Source organism: Podarcis tiliguerta, assembly GCF_965153285.1.
Source record: "Podarcis tiliguerta genome assembly, chromosome: 9".
Classification (NCBI taxonomy): Eukaryota; Metazoa; Chordata; class Lepidosauria; order Squamata; family Lacertidae; genus Podarcis; species Podarcis tiliguerta.
The window spans coordinates 14,930,890-14,950,395 of NC_139542.1; the positions used below are offsets into that span (position 1 = coordinate 14,930,890).

Consider the following 19,506-nt stretch of genomic DNA (forward strand, 5'->3'; position numbering starts at 1 on the left):
CAACGCTGAAACCAAACCCTACATACATTAAGCATAATAGAAACATCGCCACCCGACCCCACCCCCACCCATCTTTCCCCCCCCTTTTTTCCCCTCCCCCTAATGTCTCAACAAATGAAACAGATTTGTTAAAATGTTACATGGGAAAAATACGAGAGACATTACACATACTTCTGTAAAACAAGAAAATCTTTAAAACATTTTTTTTAAAAAAAAACTTGGGGTCTTTGCATACAACTGCCATCAACTACAGCTGTTAAATTTAATTGCTTAAAAAAAATGTAGGGAGCAATAAAGCATATATGGGCAAAAAAAATTAACATGAATGTTGACTGCTAATATAATAGTTCTTGCCACCTGTGTGTATAGTACATATTTGTTGTGAGAAGCTGACAAAGAGACAATGGCTCGGTGGAGACTGTTCAGCCCATGGTGTCTGCCAGAAACCCAGCTAACAAGGTCTTACGGTTAAGGAGGAGGAGGATTAGTTACAAATGGAGAGATAATGGTTTCTTTCATGTAAAACCTTTGTAAGGCGAGTCTTGTGTACAGCGCTGGGCACTGAGCTTTAAATACAAGAGATTCAAATTCTTGAAAGAGTGCAAAAGAGGACTGGCAGAGATTAGACGGAGATTAAGTGTTACATCGAAAGGCTTCAAAGGGCTGAAGACATTTCATGCTAGATAAAAGAGAGAGACGACGCAATGAAAGGTGTGTGCATTTGAAGAGCCTCGCGACACATCCCTCTGTATGTTCAGTCAGAGGCTGAAGTCCCAAGGAAACAGGAGTTTTGGTCTCAGCCAGAACTCCTGTCTGTCCTAAAACAGGATGGCATTGTGAAGTTTGGTTACTTTAGGACCGGGTGCTGAAAGCTCAGCTCAGATTTGGGGAGACGGGTTTGGAGGCAAAACTGCTTCCCCGCTGTAATGGTTCTAGGGATTGCTTGTGCGTAAGTTGCCTTTACTTGTGACTATCTTGCATGGTTGAACCCTTTCTGAGAGAGCAGCCTCTCTCTCGTGGCTGCCTCAGTCGCTGGCAGAATCCGTCAGTGGGCGTTTCTTAAAACGCTTCCAACATAAAAGCTGCTTGACGCCCAGTCTCCTCCCCCGTTGCCTGCGCGAAAGTTTTTTGCGCACTGTGGGCGCGGGCAACGGAGCACTTGTCCCCTCTCCGCTTGTCTCCTGCGAAGAGTCCTGGAGCCAACTCTCCGCTTCCTCTATCTCCTCCCCTTCTCCACTGGTGTTGCGCTGATTTCCTTCCCCAGCGTATGGGCTATCCCTCCTCCTACTGGGACCCTCTCCACCATCATCCGGGAGCCCTCTCACCTCCTCCTGTTCCGATGGCAGTTCCCTGACACCCGCCTTTGCATTTCGGGAGACTTTGCAACTTTAGGTGTGGCAGTGTTCTGGAATCTGCTGGAGTTCTTGAAACTATGCCATTTTACATCTCCCAGTGTACCCCATTCAGAGAATGGTAGCAGCCACAAAAGCATGGAAACACCTTTTTTTTTTGTAGCAGCCATCGCTAACCCTCCCTCTTTAAAAAACAAACAAACCTTTGAGAGTGAGGCATTTGGGGCAATCTAAAATGGCAGCCTCTAGCCTAAAAGGGCAGGGGTGAAAAAACATGGAGAGGGCGTTCCAAAGGTGAGGTGCCACAACCCAAAATGCTCTGTTCCTTGTCTCTTCCACTACTACCTCAAAAGAGAGAGCCAGTCAGAGCTGGTCCTCTGGAGAACATCTTAAATGTCAGACAGGCTGATGTGAGAGTAGATGGGCTTTCAGATACCTTGTCCCAAACCACTTAGAGCTTTGAAGATTCAGCTGAATTGTGCCAGACACAAATTAGCAGCCGGTGTAGGTCTTTTAAGTACGGACAATGTAATTATTAGCATCACTGTTGTTTGTACTGGTGAGCAGCCGAGCTATTGTATCAAGCATCCAATTTTCAGATGGGGTTTGATGGCAGCACCTCTCCCCCTGGATTGTGGGGCCCAGTGACTGGTTTTTGTCCTAGAAAAAGACAGTGCCCACTGCTAAGTGTTATTTTTAAAACATCAACTCAGTGTGTGTGTGTGTGTGCACATAATCCCAGGAAACTGTAGCTTACACCTCACAGAGCTACAATTTCCAGCACCATTAACAGACTGCAGTTACAAGGATTAATTTAGGGGAAGTCACACTCTTTCAATGTATGGTCTGTTTGCACCCTAAACATCATCACCCATCTAGAGTTACTGTTGGATTGTGGCTACTGAGTGTATTGAATTGGTAAAGTTTGGAGCCCCATAGAGCTTTAAGAGTCATATTTATTTCTTCTAGATTTCCCAGTCTACACAGAAGGCATTTTGAGGTGTGTTACTTTTAAGTGCATAAACTTGTTTTCCATCTCCTTGCAGAGAGAGCGTCGTTTAGGAGCCTCAACCTCCACACGGATTCTGTCAAAGGGTTCAACATGGGCCGTGCCATCAGCACCGGCAGCCTGGCCAGCAGCACACTGAACAGGCTTGCCGTCCGGCCCTTGTCGGTGCAAGCGGATATCCTCAAGAAGCTCTCCTACTCTGAACTCTCCCTCTTCCAGTCTGCCCAGAGCTGTTCCAGGGACAAAAACGAGAAGCTGCCCTGGGAGGAAAGGCCCAGAATCATGAGCAAATCCTTTCACGACCTGACCCAGAGCCAGGTGTCTGTCAGCCCTCTTCGGAAAAACGTCATCAGCCCCGTGGACGCCTCTTCTCGGAGAATGGAGGAAATGATGGGGAAGATCTTCCAGCAGGTGCCAAAATCTGACGCCGAATCAGCGGCTGGAGGAGCAAAGCTCAACAAGTAAGGATCTCTTTTGCGGGCTGGTTTTAACATGGCCGTTCCCGTAGGTAGCTACTCAGAAGTACATCCTTTTGAAGATGCTCTGTGTAATGTTTAAAGCAGAAATTGATGTCATGTGGCCCACCACATGCTGTGGGACTCCAGCTCCCATCAGCCTCTGCCACCTTGGCCCTATTGGTCAGGGGTTGGTGGAAGTTGAGATCCATCAATCTCTGAAAAGCCACAGGTTCTCCATCCCTGGTTTAAAGTCTCTCTTGCATAGCCTGAAACACAGGCAGTGCCACCTGTGCGGAGTGAAATCAGTGTGTGCATCTGGGACAAAGCATGGGATAAGAGGCTTTTCATTTTCGCGCTTGCCACACTGCCACAGGTTAAGCATTTCTCAGTGGCATTCGCATGGAGGTTGCAGGATTTAAAGTGGTCTTTTTTTCTGTTGCTGTCCTCATGGCAAACTCCGGTTAACGTGTGTACACCGTTTTTAGGGAGGGCAGTTACCATTGCCGCAGAAGTTCTCCAAGTCCTCTCTTGTATTTACAGCATTTCCTAATGCTCTGTAGTCAATAGCTAGGATCCTTGGGCTATATTAAACAGTTGGTGTCTTCAGGCCAAAAGTAAGCAGAGATCCATTTTTAGAATTGTTTTGGATCGAAAGTGAATTCCTGAGCATTTTTGCAGCACTTTCACCTTGTTATACAGTGGTACCTCCGTAATAAGTCTGCCCCATCCAGCGTCCATTTCAATGGACGTCTGTGGCAAACCCAGAAGTACCGGAACAGGTCACTTTTGGGTTTGCCGCTCACGCATGTGCAGAAGTGCTAAATGGCGCTATGCGCAGAAGCGCAGACCGCTCCATGTGCATGCTCAGAGTGGTGCTTTGTTGAGCGTCCTTTTCGTCGAGCATCCAGGACTCAAAACAAGGTACCACTGTATTTTCCTAAGCTTTTTACAGTTTATGTCAGGTCAGGGGCCACGGTTTGTTAGGACGTACTGCAATTTTGCAAAACTGCAGGATTCATTTTCATTTCATCATCCTAAAATCTCTTCGTGACCAGCTGTTTCATACCTATTCCCATGGAGCTCTGATTCTACGCGCACAGAATAAACATCTCCATGTTCACTGATTTCCACTGGTGCATTCTTAACGCCCAGAAGTGGTGTTACCTTTACACCAGTTTGTGTTTAGTTTGTCATATTTATATCATTATTATTTTTTTACTTTTTCCTTTGTTCCCTTCTATGTTTTGTTTTCCTCTCCGCTCCCCTTTCACTGCTTCTCTTTCGCCGTTTCCCTTTGGAACCTTTAGTTCACACTCTCATGCAGGTTTAAATTCCAGCCTAGAAAGAAGGAAAAATGAATCTGATTCTTCATCCACTGAAGACACTGGCCAAGCCTATGTTGTAGGTCAGCATTGTTTGATTCAGTACTTTTTTACGATGAACTTTAGACCTTGTGACTGGATTTTTAAAGGTCCATTAGTAATTAACTTGAACCATGTGCAGACTTAATCTTGGGATAGCTCAGTCGATAGAGCATGAGACTCTTAATCTCAGGGTCGTGGGTTCGAGCCCCACGTTGGGTGAAAGATTCCTGTGTTGCAGGGCATTGCACTAGGTCAGCATTTCCCAACCTTGGGCCTCCAGCTGTTTTTGGACTACAACTCCCATAATCCTCAGCTAGCAAGACCAGTGGTCAGGGATGATGGGAATTGTAGTTCGAAAACAGCTGGAGGCCCAAGGTTGGGAAACACTGCACTAGGTGACCCTCGTGGTCCCTTCCACCTCTTCAATTCTATGGTTCTATACTGTCACTTTTGGTGATGCTGATTCCCCACTCCCCCCAACTGAAGCACTTAAATACCACAGCTCCTCTTTATAAAAAGCAGATAGCTTGTTCCTAGATAAACATTGTAACAGGAACAGTTGCACTGCAATGATTAGGAATGTAAGAAGCTGTCTTGATAACCAATTGGACAACTGGACTGTCTAGCTCAGTGTTGCCAACGCTGACTGGCAGTGGCTCTCCAAAATCTCCAGCCTTACTTGGAGATGTCGGGGATTGAACCCGGAGCCTTTTGCATGCAGAGCATGTGGCTCTCCCACTGATATATGAGTCCTTTAAAAGAGAGAGAGAGAGATCAGGGGACTTAACACACAGGTCCAGTCACTCATCTTGTGCCCCTGTTTAATATACCGTATTTTTCGCTCTATAAGACGCACCTTTTCCCCTCCAAAAATGTGTGTGCGTCTTATGGAGCAAATGCAGGCTACTTGGCTTCAGCGATAGCAACGCGAAGCCTCCGAAGCACAGTGGGAGCGCTCCCTCTGCACTCCAGAGGCTTCGCGTTGCTTTCGCTGAAGCCTGGAGAGAGGGGTCGGTGCGCACCCCTTCAGCTAAGGCACAGCACCCTTTCAGCTAAGCGGGAGGAGAAATGGAAGGGGCTCCATTTCTCCTGCCGCTTCGCTGAAGGGGCGCTGCGCAGAGAGGGGGATAATTTTTTTTCTTGTTCTCCCCCTCTAAAACAAGGTGCTTCCTATGGTCGGGTGCGTCCTATAGAGCGAGAAATACGGTAGTTCCACTATATTATGGAATATTATGGAAGCAGGCCCATGCAGAGCTGGTCTGAGGTCCGGGGCAGGAGTCTTGTTAGAATAAAGTTAGAAAATCTTGGCATGACAGTGGAAGTCTAGCAGCGGGGGTGGGCTGGCTGGCTTAGCCCTCCAGGGCAAGTGGACCCAGCTGCCTTCCCCCTGCATGGGCCTGGCTAGTTCTTCCACTACATGTAGCCCCTGTAGTCACTTCCAGAACCATACGTTGTCTTGCATGAGGAATATCTGACTCTGGAAGAACCTGCAAAGGCACTGAGTTAGATGGAATCTGCATGTATTAATATACACATATTCAAAATGGGGCCTGATTGCTTTGTGGAGATAATATTGTTAAATGTTCATCAGATTGCATATCCTAAAGCAGTGTTCCCCAACCTTGGGCCTCCAGCTGTTTTTGGACTACAATTCCCATCATCCTTGACCACTGGTCTTGCTAGCGAGGGATGATGGGAGTTGTAGTCCAAAAACAGCTGGAGGCCCAAGGTTGGGGAACACTGTCCTAAAGGATGCGTTTCATGTAGGAAGGAGAAGAACTTCCTTTCCCCAAAACGTTGAAGCAGTGTCAAGCCCTATCATTAATGCCCCTCTTGAGTTGCAAGAAGAGTTGTTTTTAATTACACAGCAAATTCAAGTGAAGTTTGACTTGAAAGGTTTCAGGTCCTTTGTGTTATGTCATGTTCCAAGAAATAAATACACCCTGCTGTATCTCAGTGACTTCCCCCCTCCCTTTCCCTACAGATGTTCTACAAACAAAACAAAATCCACTGTCGTTGCCAGAAAGGGAGATCAGCTTGATAAACCTGAAAAAAGATGAGAAGTATGGCTTAGGTGAGTTGATGTCACTTTGAAAGTCCATATGTAAAGACAGAAATGAACAAAAATTGAGCATACAGCTTGATTAGGTGGAGCAGATTGTGGTGGAGTTCAGTCTGGAAGATGCCTTTGTTTTTGAATGAAATGTCCCCAGGTTTAGAAAGCTATCAGATACTGGAACAGACTTAACACATGTTGATATAAAGTCATCAGTATGGTCTTATGTCCTACCTAATTCTATCTCTAGATTCCCCATTGGGGTAAACTGACAATTATCCTTATCCCTTTACACAGGGAAATTCTTAGTAAACCATGGTCAATGGGTCTCTGAAAATCTCATGGAACATTGCCATGAATTTTACCAAATAACTGCTTTAAACTTTACTTTAAATTTTACTAAATGACTGCTTTAAACAGGGTTTCAGATCACTGGTGGGGAGAATACTGGAAAGCTTGACCTTGGGATTTTCATTCACTCCATAACTCCTGGAGGACCAGCAGATTTGCAGGGATTGCTAAAACCAGGTAAATCTTAGGCTTGCTACTGTACGCTGAAAGAAAGCAGTAGAAGTACTGTCCGAACATTAAAAACACTGACTTAAAAAATATATATATAATGGACAAAACGTACTGCATACGTATTTAATGTTGAAGTTCTGAATGTTGCCATTGGCAATGACATTAGAAGTGATTGGAAAACACGCTTGCTGCTAATTTTGGAAAATGAAATGCATTGAATGGCCCTATCAGGCAATTACACTTTTTATGTAGGCGAGCTATATTGCTAACAGTCTGCGATTGATGGCTGCCTGTTGTTTGGTTTGTTAGTTTATAGCTTAACAGCTCATCTTGGAAAAATAAAGTTTCAGTGCTTCTTATCAGGACCAAACTAGACAGCGATGTGAGAGAGATCCATTATTCTTTCTCTCCCTTTGTTGAAACACCCCTCGGAGTGGCGTCTAATTTGCTTGGGGAAACATTGTAGGGTGTGGGCATTATCTTCTCCCTCCCTCCCTCCCCAGAACCAATGGGGCTAATAATAGCAACTTCAGAATGGTGCTGTGTAGATCAGGGGTAGTAGCAGGGGTAATATAACCCCTTCTCTGGTGAAATGAACAGCCCCACACAGCTGCTTTGAAGTTTTTTATTTAGACGCCAACAACCAGCAAAAACCAAAACATAACCACAAGGGGGATCCTGAATACCCATAACACTTGTTTTATCCGTATTATAGTTTCACCCCACCTTTCCCTGCACCCATTTTAGCCAAATGACGACTATGTGAGGTAGGTTAGGCTGAGAGATAGTTACTAGCCCAAGATAGTCACACAGCAAGCATTATGGCCGTGTGGAGATGATTTAAATCTGGGTCCAAAAGAACCTGTGAAGAACTTATGGCAATGTGATACAAGACTTTCCCATTCAAGGCATCATGAGAGCCATTGCTTGGGAAAATGCATTTGCTAAGGGAAACTGCATACAATTGGTGCAAATGCATATGAATTTTCATGCAGACTGTGTGTGTGTGTGTGTGTGTATACGCGGGTGGCGCTGTGGTCTAAACCACTGAGCCTCTTGGGCTTGCCGATCGGAAGGTCATTGGTTCGAATTCCCATGACGGGGTGAGCTCCCATTGCTCTGTCCCAGCTCCTGCCAAGCTAGCAGTTCGAAAGCACACCAGTGCAAGTAGATAAATAGGTACCGCTGTAGAGGGAAGGTAAACGGCGTTTCTGTGCACTCTGGCACTCGTCACAGTGTCCTGTTGCACCAGAAGCTGTTTAATCATGCTGGCCACATGACCTGGAAAGCTGTCTGTGGACAAACATCAGCTCCCTTGGCCTGAAAGTGAGATGAGTGCCACACCCCACAGTCGCCTTTGACTGGACTTAACCATCCAGGGGTCCTTTACCTTTTTACCATATTTTCACGCAAACATATGCAGAAATGAGCCAAACCAAACTTAATATTGGAAAAATGAGAAACTGAAATTGCCAGATTTGTCCATCCTTTGCAATACACCAAGCACTAAATGGATGTTGAACATCTGCAGCAGTCAGTGGATTGCTCCATGGCCCCTCTGTAAAAGCTTGAAAATGTATTGTTTTGATCTCCGAATCAATCTCTCTCCATAGGGGACCGCTTGATATCAGTGAACAGTGTGAGCTTGGAAGGGGTCCGCCATCACACAGCGCTGGAAATTATTGAGCATGCTCCAGAAGAAGTGACCCTTGTCATCTCGCAGCCTAAGGAGGGGCATACAAAAGGTATTTCGCTAAGTGTTTTTATCATTATTGTTTGTTTTAAATTTATTTCTCTTACATCAGTGGTGAGGAACCTTTCTTTACCCGACGGGATCGCTTTCTGCCTCCACCCCCTGCGGACCAACTTTGACAGATGGCTGGGACAACTGACCTGTCAATCATCCAGCATTATCCCGCCCACCTGTCAGAGTCCCTTGTGCAGCACTTCCTAAGTGCCTAACAGTCAGCTGGATGTTGGGTGCTTGGAAACCACAGCACAAAGGGACTTGCCATACCTGTTCTTGCCAAAGCACAGAGCAGAGCTCTAGCAAGGCTACTTTCTGCAGGGATCAGCTGTGTGATTGATCCAGCCAGTTCTGTACCTGCCTCACACCTGACATCACATATGAGGTAGGTAGGCATGGTTCAGGGAAGACAGCCATGCTGGGCCAAATTTGACCCACTGGCCAGAAATTCCTCACCCCCCGTCTTAGATAAATAGTTGGTGTAATCTGCAAATTTCTCTTAAGTTTTTTCTCCCTTCATATATCTATACACAATAGCTCAGCCCAGTTGCAGTTGTTCTTGTTGTTGCAATTAGAAAGTAATTTCCATGTTCCCCTTAAGGCACTGTTAGCAGGAATTGGCTACACCTTCAGCCACATATCCAGGGGTTCTGCAACACTAAAACTTGCCAATTAACACCCAGCTAGCATAATTTATCATCCGATAAAATTAGCTTGTGGGTGGAAGGAAAGGGACAGCTTTGGAGCAAAGTTGCAGATCGTTGGGGGTGGATGGAATTGATAAGCTGACATAGCTCATTAAATCAGGGTTGGTTGTTTGTTTGTCTGTCTAAATATTTGTACCCTGCCTTTCAGCCCAGATAGGCCCACAAGGACACTTTCAGTCGTTAAAAGCAGACAGTAAAATTCCAAAAGCAAAAGTCCAACAACTTTTAAGTAGTAAAAGCAGAGAGCTAGGAGTCACCAAAAGGCTTCGCATGAGGGGAAACCAGACTAAAGGCCTGTTGAAGCAAAAATGTTTTTATAACCTGCTTTAAAAGCCAGTAAGGAAAGGGTCAGTTTGGCCTAAAGTTTCCTGACCTGGGTGCCAATTAGGGATGGAGGAGAAATTCAGTTCAGCTTGCATTTAAAAGTGAACTTAACCTGATTTGCAGTTTTCAAAACAACGCACAAACTGAAACTTGACCGTACTTCAAAATTCGCACTTCTTGGAATTTTGCAATGCACTTCTCCAGCCAAGTAATTTGTACAAAGAAATGCATATACTAAAGTGTGCATCTAAATGCATATATTAGTGAAAATAGCATACAAAAATATTAGGGGAAATTGCTTTGGAAGAAACCACATGTATTAGGCAAAATTGTTTATAAAAATACAGGAGAAATCCACACACAAAGTGCTCTATCCACACACAAGGGCGCTTCAAAAATAACTTCGCAAACTGAAGCAGAAATGTGGAGAATTAAAGCTTAAGACTGAAGAGAAAATTAAGAACTGAGAGAAAATGAAATTGACATGTTCATCCATCCCAGGGCTGATGCTGTCCCCCAAATCCTCTCATCGGCCGTGTTTGGTTGGAGTTCTGTCTTTCGTTTGTTCTTGGGTCTGAAATTCAGTAGGGCTGGCACGTTTCTGATTTCTTGTGGCTCATGTAGGGCTGAGACAGAAAGAAGGAAGGGTTTGGCTGTAGGATGGAGCACCCAGGCACAAGACCTGAGCATATTTTGGATTTTTAAGCTGAGATATGTATGTCTCAACTGACCAGTGTACAGTGGTACCTCTGAATGCGAACGGGATCCATTCCAGAGCCCTGTTCGCATCCTGAGTAGAACGCAACCTGCGCATGCGCGGGCCGCAATTCGCCGCTTCTGTGCATGCGCGTGACGTCATTTTGAGCGTCTGCGCATGCACGAGCGGCAAAACCCGGAAGTAACGCATTCCATTACTTCTGGGTCGCCGCGGAGCATAACCTGAAAACGCTCAACCTGAAGTATATTTAACCCAAGGTATAACTATATTATGGACGCGGGTGGCGCTGTGGGTTAAACCACAGAGCCTAGGACTTGCCGATCAGAAGGTCGGCGGTTCGAATCCCCTTGGCCATTAAAGCGAGATGAGCGCCGCAACCCCAGAGTCAGTCACGACTGGACCTAATGGTCAGGGGTCCCTTTACCTTTACGACTATATTAGGTTATTTAAATAATGCTTACTGTTGGGAATTTCCCTTTCTCCTTAGCACCATCAAATCTCCTCAGTGGCACAAAGGGGTATTTTAAAAGGCCGCCACTGACACCAGACCATGAAGCAGAGTCGTCTTCAGAGGAACACAACCGGCCGCTGAGCCAACAGAGGCCTACCTCTGGGAGCTTATCTGGCCTTGGCTCGGGTAAACGGGACGGAAGCCTCAGCTCCCAAGACTCCAGGACCGAAAGCGCCAGCCTGTCCCAGAGCCAAACAAACGGTGGTTTCGGCAACCATATCGGTGACAAGCCCCAGCCGGAATACCAGAATTGCATCGATTCCCAGCTTGCCCTTTCCAAATTCAGCGAAAGAAGCGGAGCATCTTCGGAGGCAAACACAACAAAAGCCAAAAAGGCTGGAACGGCGGAGACCGTGGAGTATTCTGACCGAGGAGATTCTGACATGGATGAAGCCACTTACTCCAGCAGCCAGGAACCAGCAACAGCGGCCGCCAAAAAGGCATAGTCCATTTCTATACCACTTTGTGTTTTTTTTACCTCCATACCATCCACACCATACCTTTAAAGCGCCATGATGATGCTTTAAACAGTCATGGTTTTCCCCCACCCAAAGAATTCTGGGAACTGGTTTCTTAAGGGGCTGAGAGTTGCTAGGAGACCCCTAGTTCCCTCATGGAGCTGCCGGTACCCAGAGTTCCTTGGGAAAGAGGATTAATTGCTCAAACTCTTCAAATGGTAGCTTTGTGAGGAGAGATGGCGTCTCCTAGGAACTAGCAGCTCTCTTAACAGTTCCCAGGATTCCTTGGGGCAAGCCACAGTTGTGAAAGCGGTATAAGAGTGCTTTAAACTCATGGTGTGGATGAGGTCTTACTATAATTACCGGTTTGTTTCGAAATTAAAACAAGGGAGTGAGATGGACTGGGTGGGGATCGGCCACCGGCGCTTCCATTGCTTAACCGCTCTGGCACCTTTTACTAATGCTTTGGGGGCTTATTTTCCTTGCAAGCGTATATTAGCCTATGTGATCGGCAAAAGGGAAGACAAGAGCTTGGTTTTGGTTCCAAAAGAGCCCTCTGGAAAGCCCATTTCCGCATGCTTGCACTATTTATAGTGAGGTTCCCCACCCCGGCAAATCCCCACCTGCCTGGGAAATGGACACGTGAGATGTCTCCGCTTATTGAGGTCTCTTTCTGTTGTGGGTATGAATCATTTTAACAGGAGGGTTGCTGGTAAACAGGACAGGGGCACGCTAAACGCTTTAGAGAGAGTTAGATGCTGTTTCAGGTGGCAACGGCAGCCTTATGGGATAATCGTGGCGAATTCAGTAGGCCAAGACATGAGTCATTTACGCAACATTTATTTCCTCTCATTTTACTTCTCCCCCACCCACTTTGACTATTAGCCTTCTGCAGTCCTATCAGGGTAATTCTTGTTGCCTCTATAAGTCACAAAATTTGTTTACAGGCAAGGACCGTTTTTCGTGATGAAGCCATATTCCATTCAGACAAGAACACCCAAGGGTGGAAAGAAAGTCCATGTGGAGGAGGTGTGGCCTGGGCAAAGTCTTTCTTTGGGCGACATAGATAATTTCTTTATCCCCAGTGTATAGTGTACCCCAGAGATCTCCTTGCTTTATGCCTCCTTCCTAGGCAGTAGAAATAGGAGCTTATTTACATGCGCTGTGGGTTAAACCACAGAGCCTAGGACTTTCCGATCAGAAGGTTGGCGGTTTGAATCCCCATGATGGGGTGAGCTCCCGTCGCTCGGTTCCTGCTCCTGCCAACCTAGCAGTTCGAAAGCACGTCAAAGTGCAAGTAGATAAGTAGGTACCACTCTGGCAGGAAAGTAAACGGTGTTTCTGTGTGCTGCTCTAGTTCGCCAGAAGCGGCTTAGTCATGCTGGCCACATGACCCGGAAGCTGTACACTGGCTCCCTCGGCCAATAAAGCAAGGTGAGCGCCGCAACCCCAGAGTCATCCACGACTGGACCTAATGTTCACGGGGCCCTTTACCTTTACTATTTCCCTCTTAGTCTGACCCTGGAATATCCTGCCCCCCTCAGCCCAAGGCAGTTTTCACAAAACACTTCTTTAATCCCATTTTAACGTCCTTTATCCTACGTCTCCTGCTCCTTAGCCAAAACCTGCCCACCTGGAGCCTTCTGTGACAGGGTCACGTGAGGGTCCTGTAGGTCAGCTGACCGCTTACTCAGGGACATAATGCTTTTATTGACCAGCTGCCCACACATGGCTGCATCACGCCGAGCAATTTTGGCAGTGTATCTGACCCGAGCAATTATTGGCATATTGATTCCTTCGTTCTGGGAGATCTGTCGCTGCAGACGCTTTGATCCATAACATCACGAATGTCGCCTGAAACACTGCATCAAATTGTAGTTGCATTTGGATATATCTGCTTAGATTTCGAGAGTGCCTCCCTGTTTTTATCTGCGTTGTGTTTGTGCATGTGTAAATATTTATGTACGTGTAATCTCATTTTACCCCCCCGTTTCAAACCTTTGGCTATCCCTGCTGAATATGTAATACAGTCCTAATCACAAATCACCTCTCTAACAGGGTATACTCTCTCTCTTTTTTTGTCTTTTCCTCTCTCTCTCTGTTTTTTTGTCTGTTTTTTGTAAAGGAGCCTTACTTCATGAATTTGGCCAACTCAATGAATTCTAAAAAGTTTTCTTCACCGCCTCTTAAACCTGGAGATATCTTTGAGGTCGAACTAGCCAAAAATGATAACGGCTTGGGAATAAGTGTCACGGTACTGTTTGACAAGGTTTTTACCTGTTTTCTCCTTTTTTTCTCCACTCCAAGCGACCTGTTAAAAATGTATGGTTTACAGGGTAGCAGTGGACCTTAAAGAGGCACTGTCAAGTAGTTAAACCTGCTGCTAATATTTAACTTCTCTCAACAACTCTCAAGGCTGAGGTTCTGCATGACATTACATGCAAAGGGGATGGATTCAGGGCAAGTTCTGCACATCAAGAGAAACCCAAGTGTTGTGTTTTGTTCCTTGGGAAAAAATAAATGCACACACAGAGTGACTTGATTCGTACATCGCAGTAAAGCAAACTATGTTGTGCATCACATATTGTTGGACTCCAGCTAGGTTTGGGGGAGCAATTCAATTGAGATCTCAGTTAAAGGCAAACCTCCCTGTTTTCGCTTTCCAATATGATACAGGAGCCAAAATACAGCCATCCTTTGAAATTTGCAGTTCCCCGACTTTTGCAATGCCATGTAATGTGTACAAAAACGCATACACTGGGGTGAAGTGTACATAAAAATGTGTTTATTAGGGGAAATAACATTAAACATGCATTATTTGAGAGGAAATCACTTTTCTGAAGTGTGTACATTCAGCAAAAAAAATATTCCAACATGTATATTGGGATAAATTCTCACCAAAATAGTGGAGAAAGTTCGTGATTTAAAAAAAAAAAAAAAAATTGAATTTTTGTGGACAACTGAATTTAGGATTGGAAAACCAGAAACTGAGAAAAACCAAAATTGCCAGATTCTAGGATGATGGGAGTTGCAGTCCAACAATATCTGGAGGACCACAAGTTCCTCACCCAGCATTATTGCCACATGTTCATGTAGGGCATCCACATTTTATGTTTTTCCTGTGTATTTCCAGTATTTCCCACAGCACTGGTGATGTGCAGAGCTGCCCTAATTCATGCATAAACTACAACTGAGATCGGAATCGAGTTTCCTAATGTATTACTATGCGTACCATGAATGGAAGCAACAACAACAAAAATGCGTACTTTCCCTACTTGTATTTATAACACTGCAGAATTGCAGTTGTGACTCTCCTTCTCCCTGCAGAAAGACTGCTGAAATCAGTGAATTCCCTCTTAAGCTTAACTCTTGACTTTGTATGTGGTTCTGTTGCCACTTATTGACACCTGACCGCATTGCCAGAGGAGTCGATATAGCCTTGTCACACATCCTCTGAGCTCCCTCTGCTGGTTGCGAAGCAGAATACTACGAAATATTTATATTTATGCACAATTTCTGAGTTGTAACCCATAGGTGCTTTTAAAGTGCTGAGGGAGGTGGCACAGCTATGCCTACTTTCACCTTATTCTGCCTCCATCCCTTCATTCGCGCAAACACCCCACTCTGCCTGTTGTATCAAGCAGAATTTTAGTTGCACCCCACCCCAGTAACTTTGGGGAGGGGGCAGGAGGGTAGAAGAACCTGCAATTGCATTGACTCTTGACTGCTCAGCATATTGACCACTTCTGGGTTAGAAGCTGGCAGCCGTAACCTCACTTTTTGGCATGCCTTTTCAATTTTATAAGAACGTAAGCTGAGTTCTGTACATGATCGTTCGTACTTAATGGGCTGCAACTACTTGACAATGTCACTTTAAAGATAAAACTCCGAAAGCGGGTATACAATGCCGTGTCCTTGTGTTTATTGCTTTTTGTGGGGGTGTCTGAAAGTGCTTTTTTAATGGCAATCTTTGGTTCACTTTCCAAAGATCAGATTGCATCTCAGAATTTTGGAAAGCAGTTTGGACAAGGAGAGTTGAGTAAATGCAGATCGCTAGAAGAGGAATTTGTGGTTCACCCAAGGAGATCAGCCCAGGCATATTCCCCAAGGCATTTGTCCAAATTATCTAGAGTTCTCATCCTTTCCAAAGTAAATCAGTTTGCCATAAAAATTAAAACACATTTCCTGCTTCCCTGTAGCACATTTGCACAGTATTGTGAGCACGTTGGTTGCAATTTCTAATCTGAAACAGAAAGCAAATGTGTTTCACTGGCCCTGTACTAAATACTGTCAGCTTGGAATACTATTAACACCTACATAGGAATGAACCTACTGAGCATACATTAAAAAGCAAGCATAAAAAAGGGACGCGGGTGGTGCTGTGGGTTAAACCACAGAGCCTAGGACTTGCCGATCAGAAGGTCAGCGGTTCGAATCCCCGCGACGGGGTGAGCTCCCGTTGCTCAGTCCCTGCTCCTGCCAACCTAGCAGTTCGAAAGCACGTCAAAGTGCAAGTAGATAAATAGGTACCGCTCCGGCGGGAAGGTAAACGGCGTTTTCATGCGCTGCTCTGGTTCGCCAGAAGCGGCTTAGTCATGCTGGCCACATGACCCGGAAGCTGTACGCTGGCTCCCTCGTCCAATAAAGCGAGATGAGCACCGCAACCCCAGAGTCGGTCACGACTGGACCTAATGGCCAGGGGTCCCTTTACCTTTACCTAAGTATACGTAAAATAAGCCTGCTAGTTTAAAAGCATAGGAAGTGGACACTCTTCAGGAAGGAGTAGCCTTTTGCTGAAAGCAGAGATGGGGAACCCGAAGCCCTCTGGTTGTTACTGAGCTACACCTCCCATCGTCATTGGCCGTGCTGGCAGGGTCAATGGGAGTGGGAAGCCAACAGTTCTGAAGAGCCTCAGATCCCTCCAGTTTAGGGATCCATAAACTGACCCCTTCTTGCTCAAGAACCACGTTTCTTAAAGTGGACAGCTCCCCCCCTCCCCCAATTGTGCTTTCTGAAATGTTGTAGAAGAAGAAATCCAACAATTGAGCTTTTCCATTTTTGGAGATACAGTGGTGCCCCGCAAGACGAATGCCTCGGAAGACGAAAAACTCGCAAGACGAAAGAGTTTTCCGTTTTCTGAGTTGCTTCGCAAGACGGATTTCCCTATGGGCTTGCTTCACAAGATGAAACGTCTTGCGCCGGTTTTTTTTAAACCGCCAATGCATTCCTATGGGAAACCGTCAATACACATTGATGCTTCGCAAGACGAAAAAACTCGTAGAATGAAAAAACTCGCAGAATGAATTAATTTCGTCTTGCGGGGCACCAATGTACAGCAGTGGGGAAAGCTTTACCTGTTGGATTCTTGTCTGTCGTGCAGCAGTTAAAGGCACAGTAAACTTAGCAGGAAATGGTGGCCAAACTGCATTTTCAGACATTAGAAGAAACCCACCACCCAGCCTACTGAAGTTTCCTCCTCCCCCCCAACTGAGCTTTCCATAACTCAAGAGGAAGAAGCGCACCTTAGTTTCCCCCTCTCTGTGTCTGTCTATATCTGAATGGCTGGACATGCATGATATACCCCTCAGACTCATGCTTTGTTAACCTTCACAAATATTCTCAATAGTTCTGTTACCAGAACTTTAAACTAGAATTCTGTACCCAGAACAAGCCTTGGGAACCATCTCTTCACTTGCATGGGGCTCAAAAAAGAAAAGAAAAATAATAATTCCTTCTGGGTTTCATTTTCGGCTGCTGCTTGTCCTTGCTGATAGCCTGCATGAGTATGTTCTGGATTCCTTTAAAGGATTGGGTTGGTGCCTTTGGTTTCGGATATCTGACATTAAGGTCGTAACATTCGTCCAATTTATTAACCTGCAGGGTGGTGTGAACACCAACGTGAGGCATGGAGGCCTGTATGTAAAAGCTGTTATTCCTAAGGGAGCAGCTGAAGCTGATGGTAGAATTCAAAAAGGCAAGTATAATTAACCTTTATTTTCACCTTGGGGTTTTGCAGCTTCCTGAATAGCCAGGGTTCTTGGAGAATATGAGAAAAGGGGGGCACTTAGCTGGGCCTATCAAAACCCTACCAGCCTCGGTAGCTATTTAGGACCTCAGTGTATAGAGGCCTCATATTTCTGGATATCAGATGCTGGGGCCGGGGATGGCTGGTCAGATTCAGGGACATCTGGCTGCCCACTATTGGAAACAGGGCGCTGGTCTTGACGGACCCTTGACCTGGCCGAGAAGGTTCTTTTCATGTTTTCATTCCACTGGCGCTTTATCCTGAACAAGTCTTTCTCAAATGAATGGCTGTTCACTGGAGCTCAGAGAGGAGACTTAGAATCATAGAGCTGGAAGAGACCACAAGGGCCATCGAGTCCAACCCCCTGCCAAGCAGGAAACACCATCAGAGCACTCCTGACATATGGTTGTCAAGCCTCTGCTTAAATACCTCCAAAGAAGGAGACTCCACCACACTCCTTGGCAGCAAATTCCACTGTCAAACAGCTCTTACTGTCAGGAAGTTCTTCTGTCAGGAAGACTTATTTCATTGGGTTGTGGGTCTGCTTATGGGATTCCTATAACCCTTTGCTGTTGGTTCCTAGGTGACCGTGTGCTTTCTGTCAACGGGGTTACTTTGGAAGGAGCTACCCATAAACAAGCTGTGGAAATCCTGAGGAATACCGGCCAGGTAGGAGGTTTACAGCCTTGTTTCTCTGGGGCCAATTCCTATGTTGCATTTCTAAGTTGCAGGAGGTTCTGCAGCAAGCTTCTGCCACCATCCACCAAGCCATTCTCAGTCATAGCAGAAGTGGCTTGCTTATTCTGGCAGCCGCTGCTCTCCCCCGTGTGGCAAAAGCAGCAACTGCCAGAGTATTCCCAGGAACCATGGCTTTTGAAACGTTAAGCCGCGCCGCTGCTATCTTCAAAGATATGGTCAAGTATGTGGTGGCTCTTCCAGACCTGTGTGGCAAAGGTCAAGCTAATCCTGGCGCCGTCCGCATATTCTGGCTGCTGCTGCTGCAATGCAGGGATACTTCCTTATTTGATGTTCCATACCCAGTAGTGATGTATGGAAGTGAGAGCTGGACCATAAAGAAGGCTGATCGCCGAAGAATTGATGCTTTTGAATTCTGGTGCTGGAGGAGACTCTTGTGAGTCCCATGGACTGCAAGAAGATCAAACCTCTCCATTCTGAAGGAAATCAGCCCTGAGTGTGGACTGGAAGGACAGATCGTGAAGCTGAGGCTCCAATACTTTGGCCACCTCATGAGAAGAGAAGACTCCCTGGAAAAGACTCTGATGTTGGGAAAGATTGAGGGCACAAGGAAAAGGGGACGACAGAGGACGAGATGGTTGGATAGTGTTCTTGAAGCTACCAGCATGAGTTTGACCAAACTGGGCGAGGCAGTGGAAGACAGGAGTGCCTGGCGTGCTCTGGTCCATGGGGTCACGAAGAGTCGGACACGACTAAATGACTACACAACAACAACAACAACTGGCAGAGGCAAGACTCAAATGCAAGCATTCATTTCTTAGGAGATTCATGACGTGAATTGGTTATCCATTCAAGAAAATTATTCATAAATCATTTCAGCTGCGGGTACCCTCATCCAGGAGCTAGTCAGAAGAATTGTGTCTTTTCCTGTTTCCTAAAAGGAAACAATGGCACGGCGACACGCACCTCAGTAGTGGGGAGAGCATTCCACAGGTGTGAAGCCAACGCTAAAAAGGCCCTGGTGCTGCATACTTCATCCTGCGCTGCTCTTTTCTGTAATTTCCATGGCTAAGTGTCTGTACGCTTGTTCCTGCAGGAGGTTCGCCTGGTGTTGGAAAAGGGCCAGCCTCCAGCCGCCAGAGTCCATGCTCCAGTTACGCCACAGTGCACACCTCCAAACCAGCCCAATCACAGTGGGGCCCCAGAAAGACCTGTGAAGAAAATGACGCATGCCAGAGACTACAACTTTGTCACTGACGGTGAGGTTCTGTCGGAATGCAAAGTGGGCTTGAGCCTCAATGGGTTATTTTTATCTCTAGAATGGCAGGCCAGTGGACCGAGACATAAAATGACATTAGAACGACTGCAGTGTCAGGCCCTTTGAGTAGAATTGCCTGATAGATAGATAGATAGATTGTATTTCTATTCCATTTCCAATCAAATGAATACCAAAGTGGCTTACAAGCAACAAATAAATAACAATAATAGAATAGAATATCACAAGTACAGTGTGAATCATATCATATAATTAACAGATTATTATTAAAACAATTGCCATT

At 45.8% G+C, this 19,506-nt stretch overlaps 1 protein-coding gene across 17 annotated transcripts in view; it reads left to right on the forward strand.

Annotated features, from left to right (window-relative positions):
- Nucleotides 1-19,506, forward strand: part of PTPN13 (protein tyrosine phosphatase non-receptor type 13) — a 170,088-nt gene that overhangs the window by 115,383 nt on the left and 35,199 nt on the right. For 7 of the 17 annotated variants that reach the window (XM_083398108.1, XM_083398117.1, XM_083398118.1 and 4 more), the window contains 10 exons: nucleotides 2,399-2,822; nucleotides 4,127-4,224; nucleotides 6,168-6,257; nucleotides 6,660-6,767; nucleotides 8,375-8,506; nucleotides 10,745-11,208; nucleotides 13,352-13,495; nucleotides 17,107-17,200; nucleotides 17,835-17,920; nucleotides 19,044-19,206. In XM_083398108.1, coding sequence (XP_083254234.1) covers nucleotides 2,399-2,822; nucleotides 4,127-4,224; nucleotides 6,168-6,257; nucleotides 6,660-6,767; nucleotides 8,375-8,506; nucleotides 10,745-11,208; nucleotides 13,352-13,495; nucleotides 17,107-17,200; nucleotides 17,835-17,920; nucleotides 19,044-19,206 — 1,803 coding nt within the window. The remainder of the gene's footprint in view (nucleotides 1-2,398; nucleotides 2,823-4,126; nucleotides 4,225-6,167; nucleotides 6,258-6,659; nucleotides 6,768-8,374; nucleotides 8,507-10,744; nucleotides 11,209-13,351; nucleotides 13,496-17,106; nucleotides 17,201-17,834; nucleotides 17,921-19,043; nucleotides 19,207-19,506) is intronic. The other 10 variants (XM_083398120.1, XM_083398121.1, XM_083398122.1 and 7 more) reach the window with 2 other exon arrangements.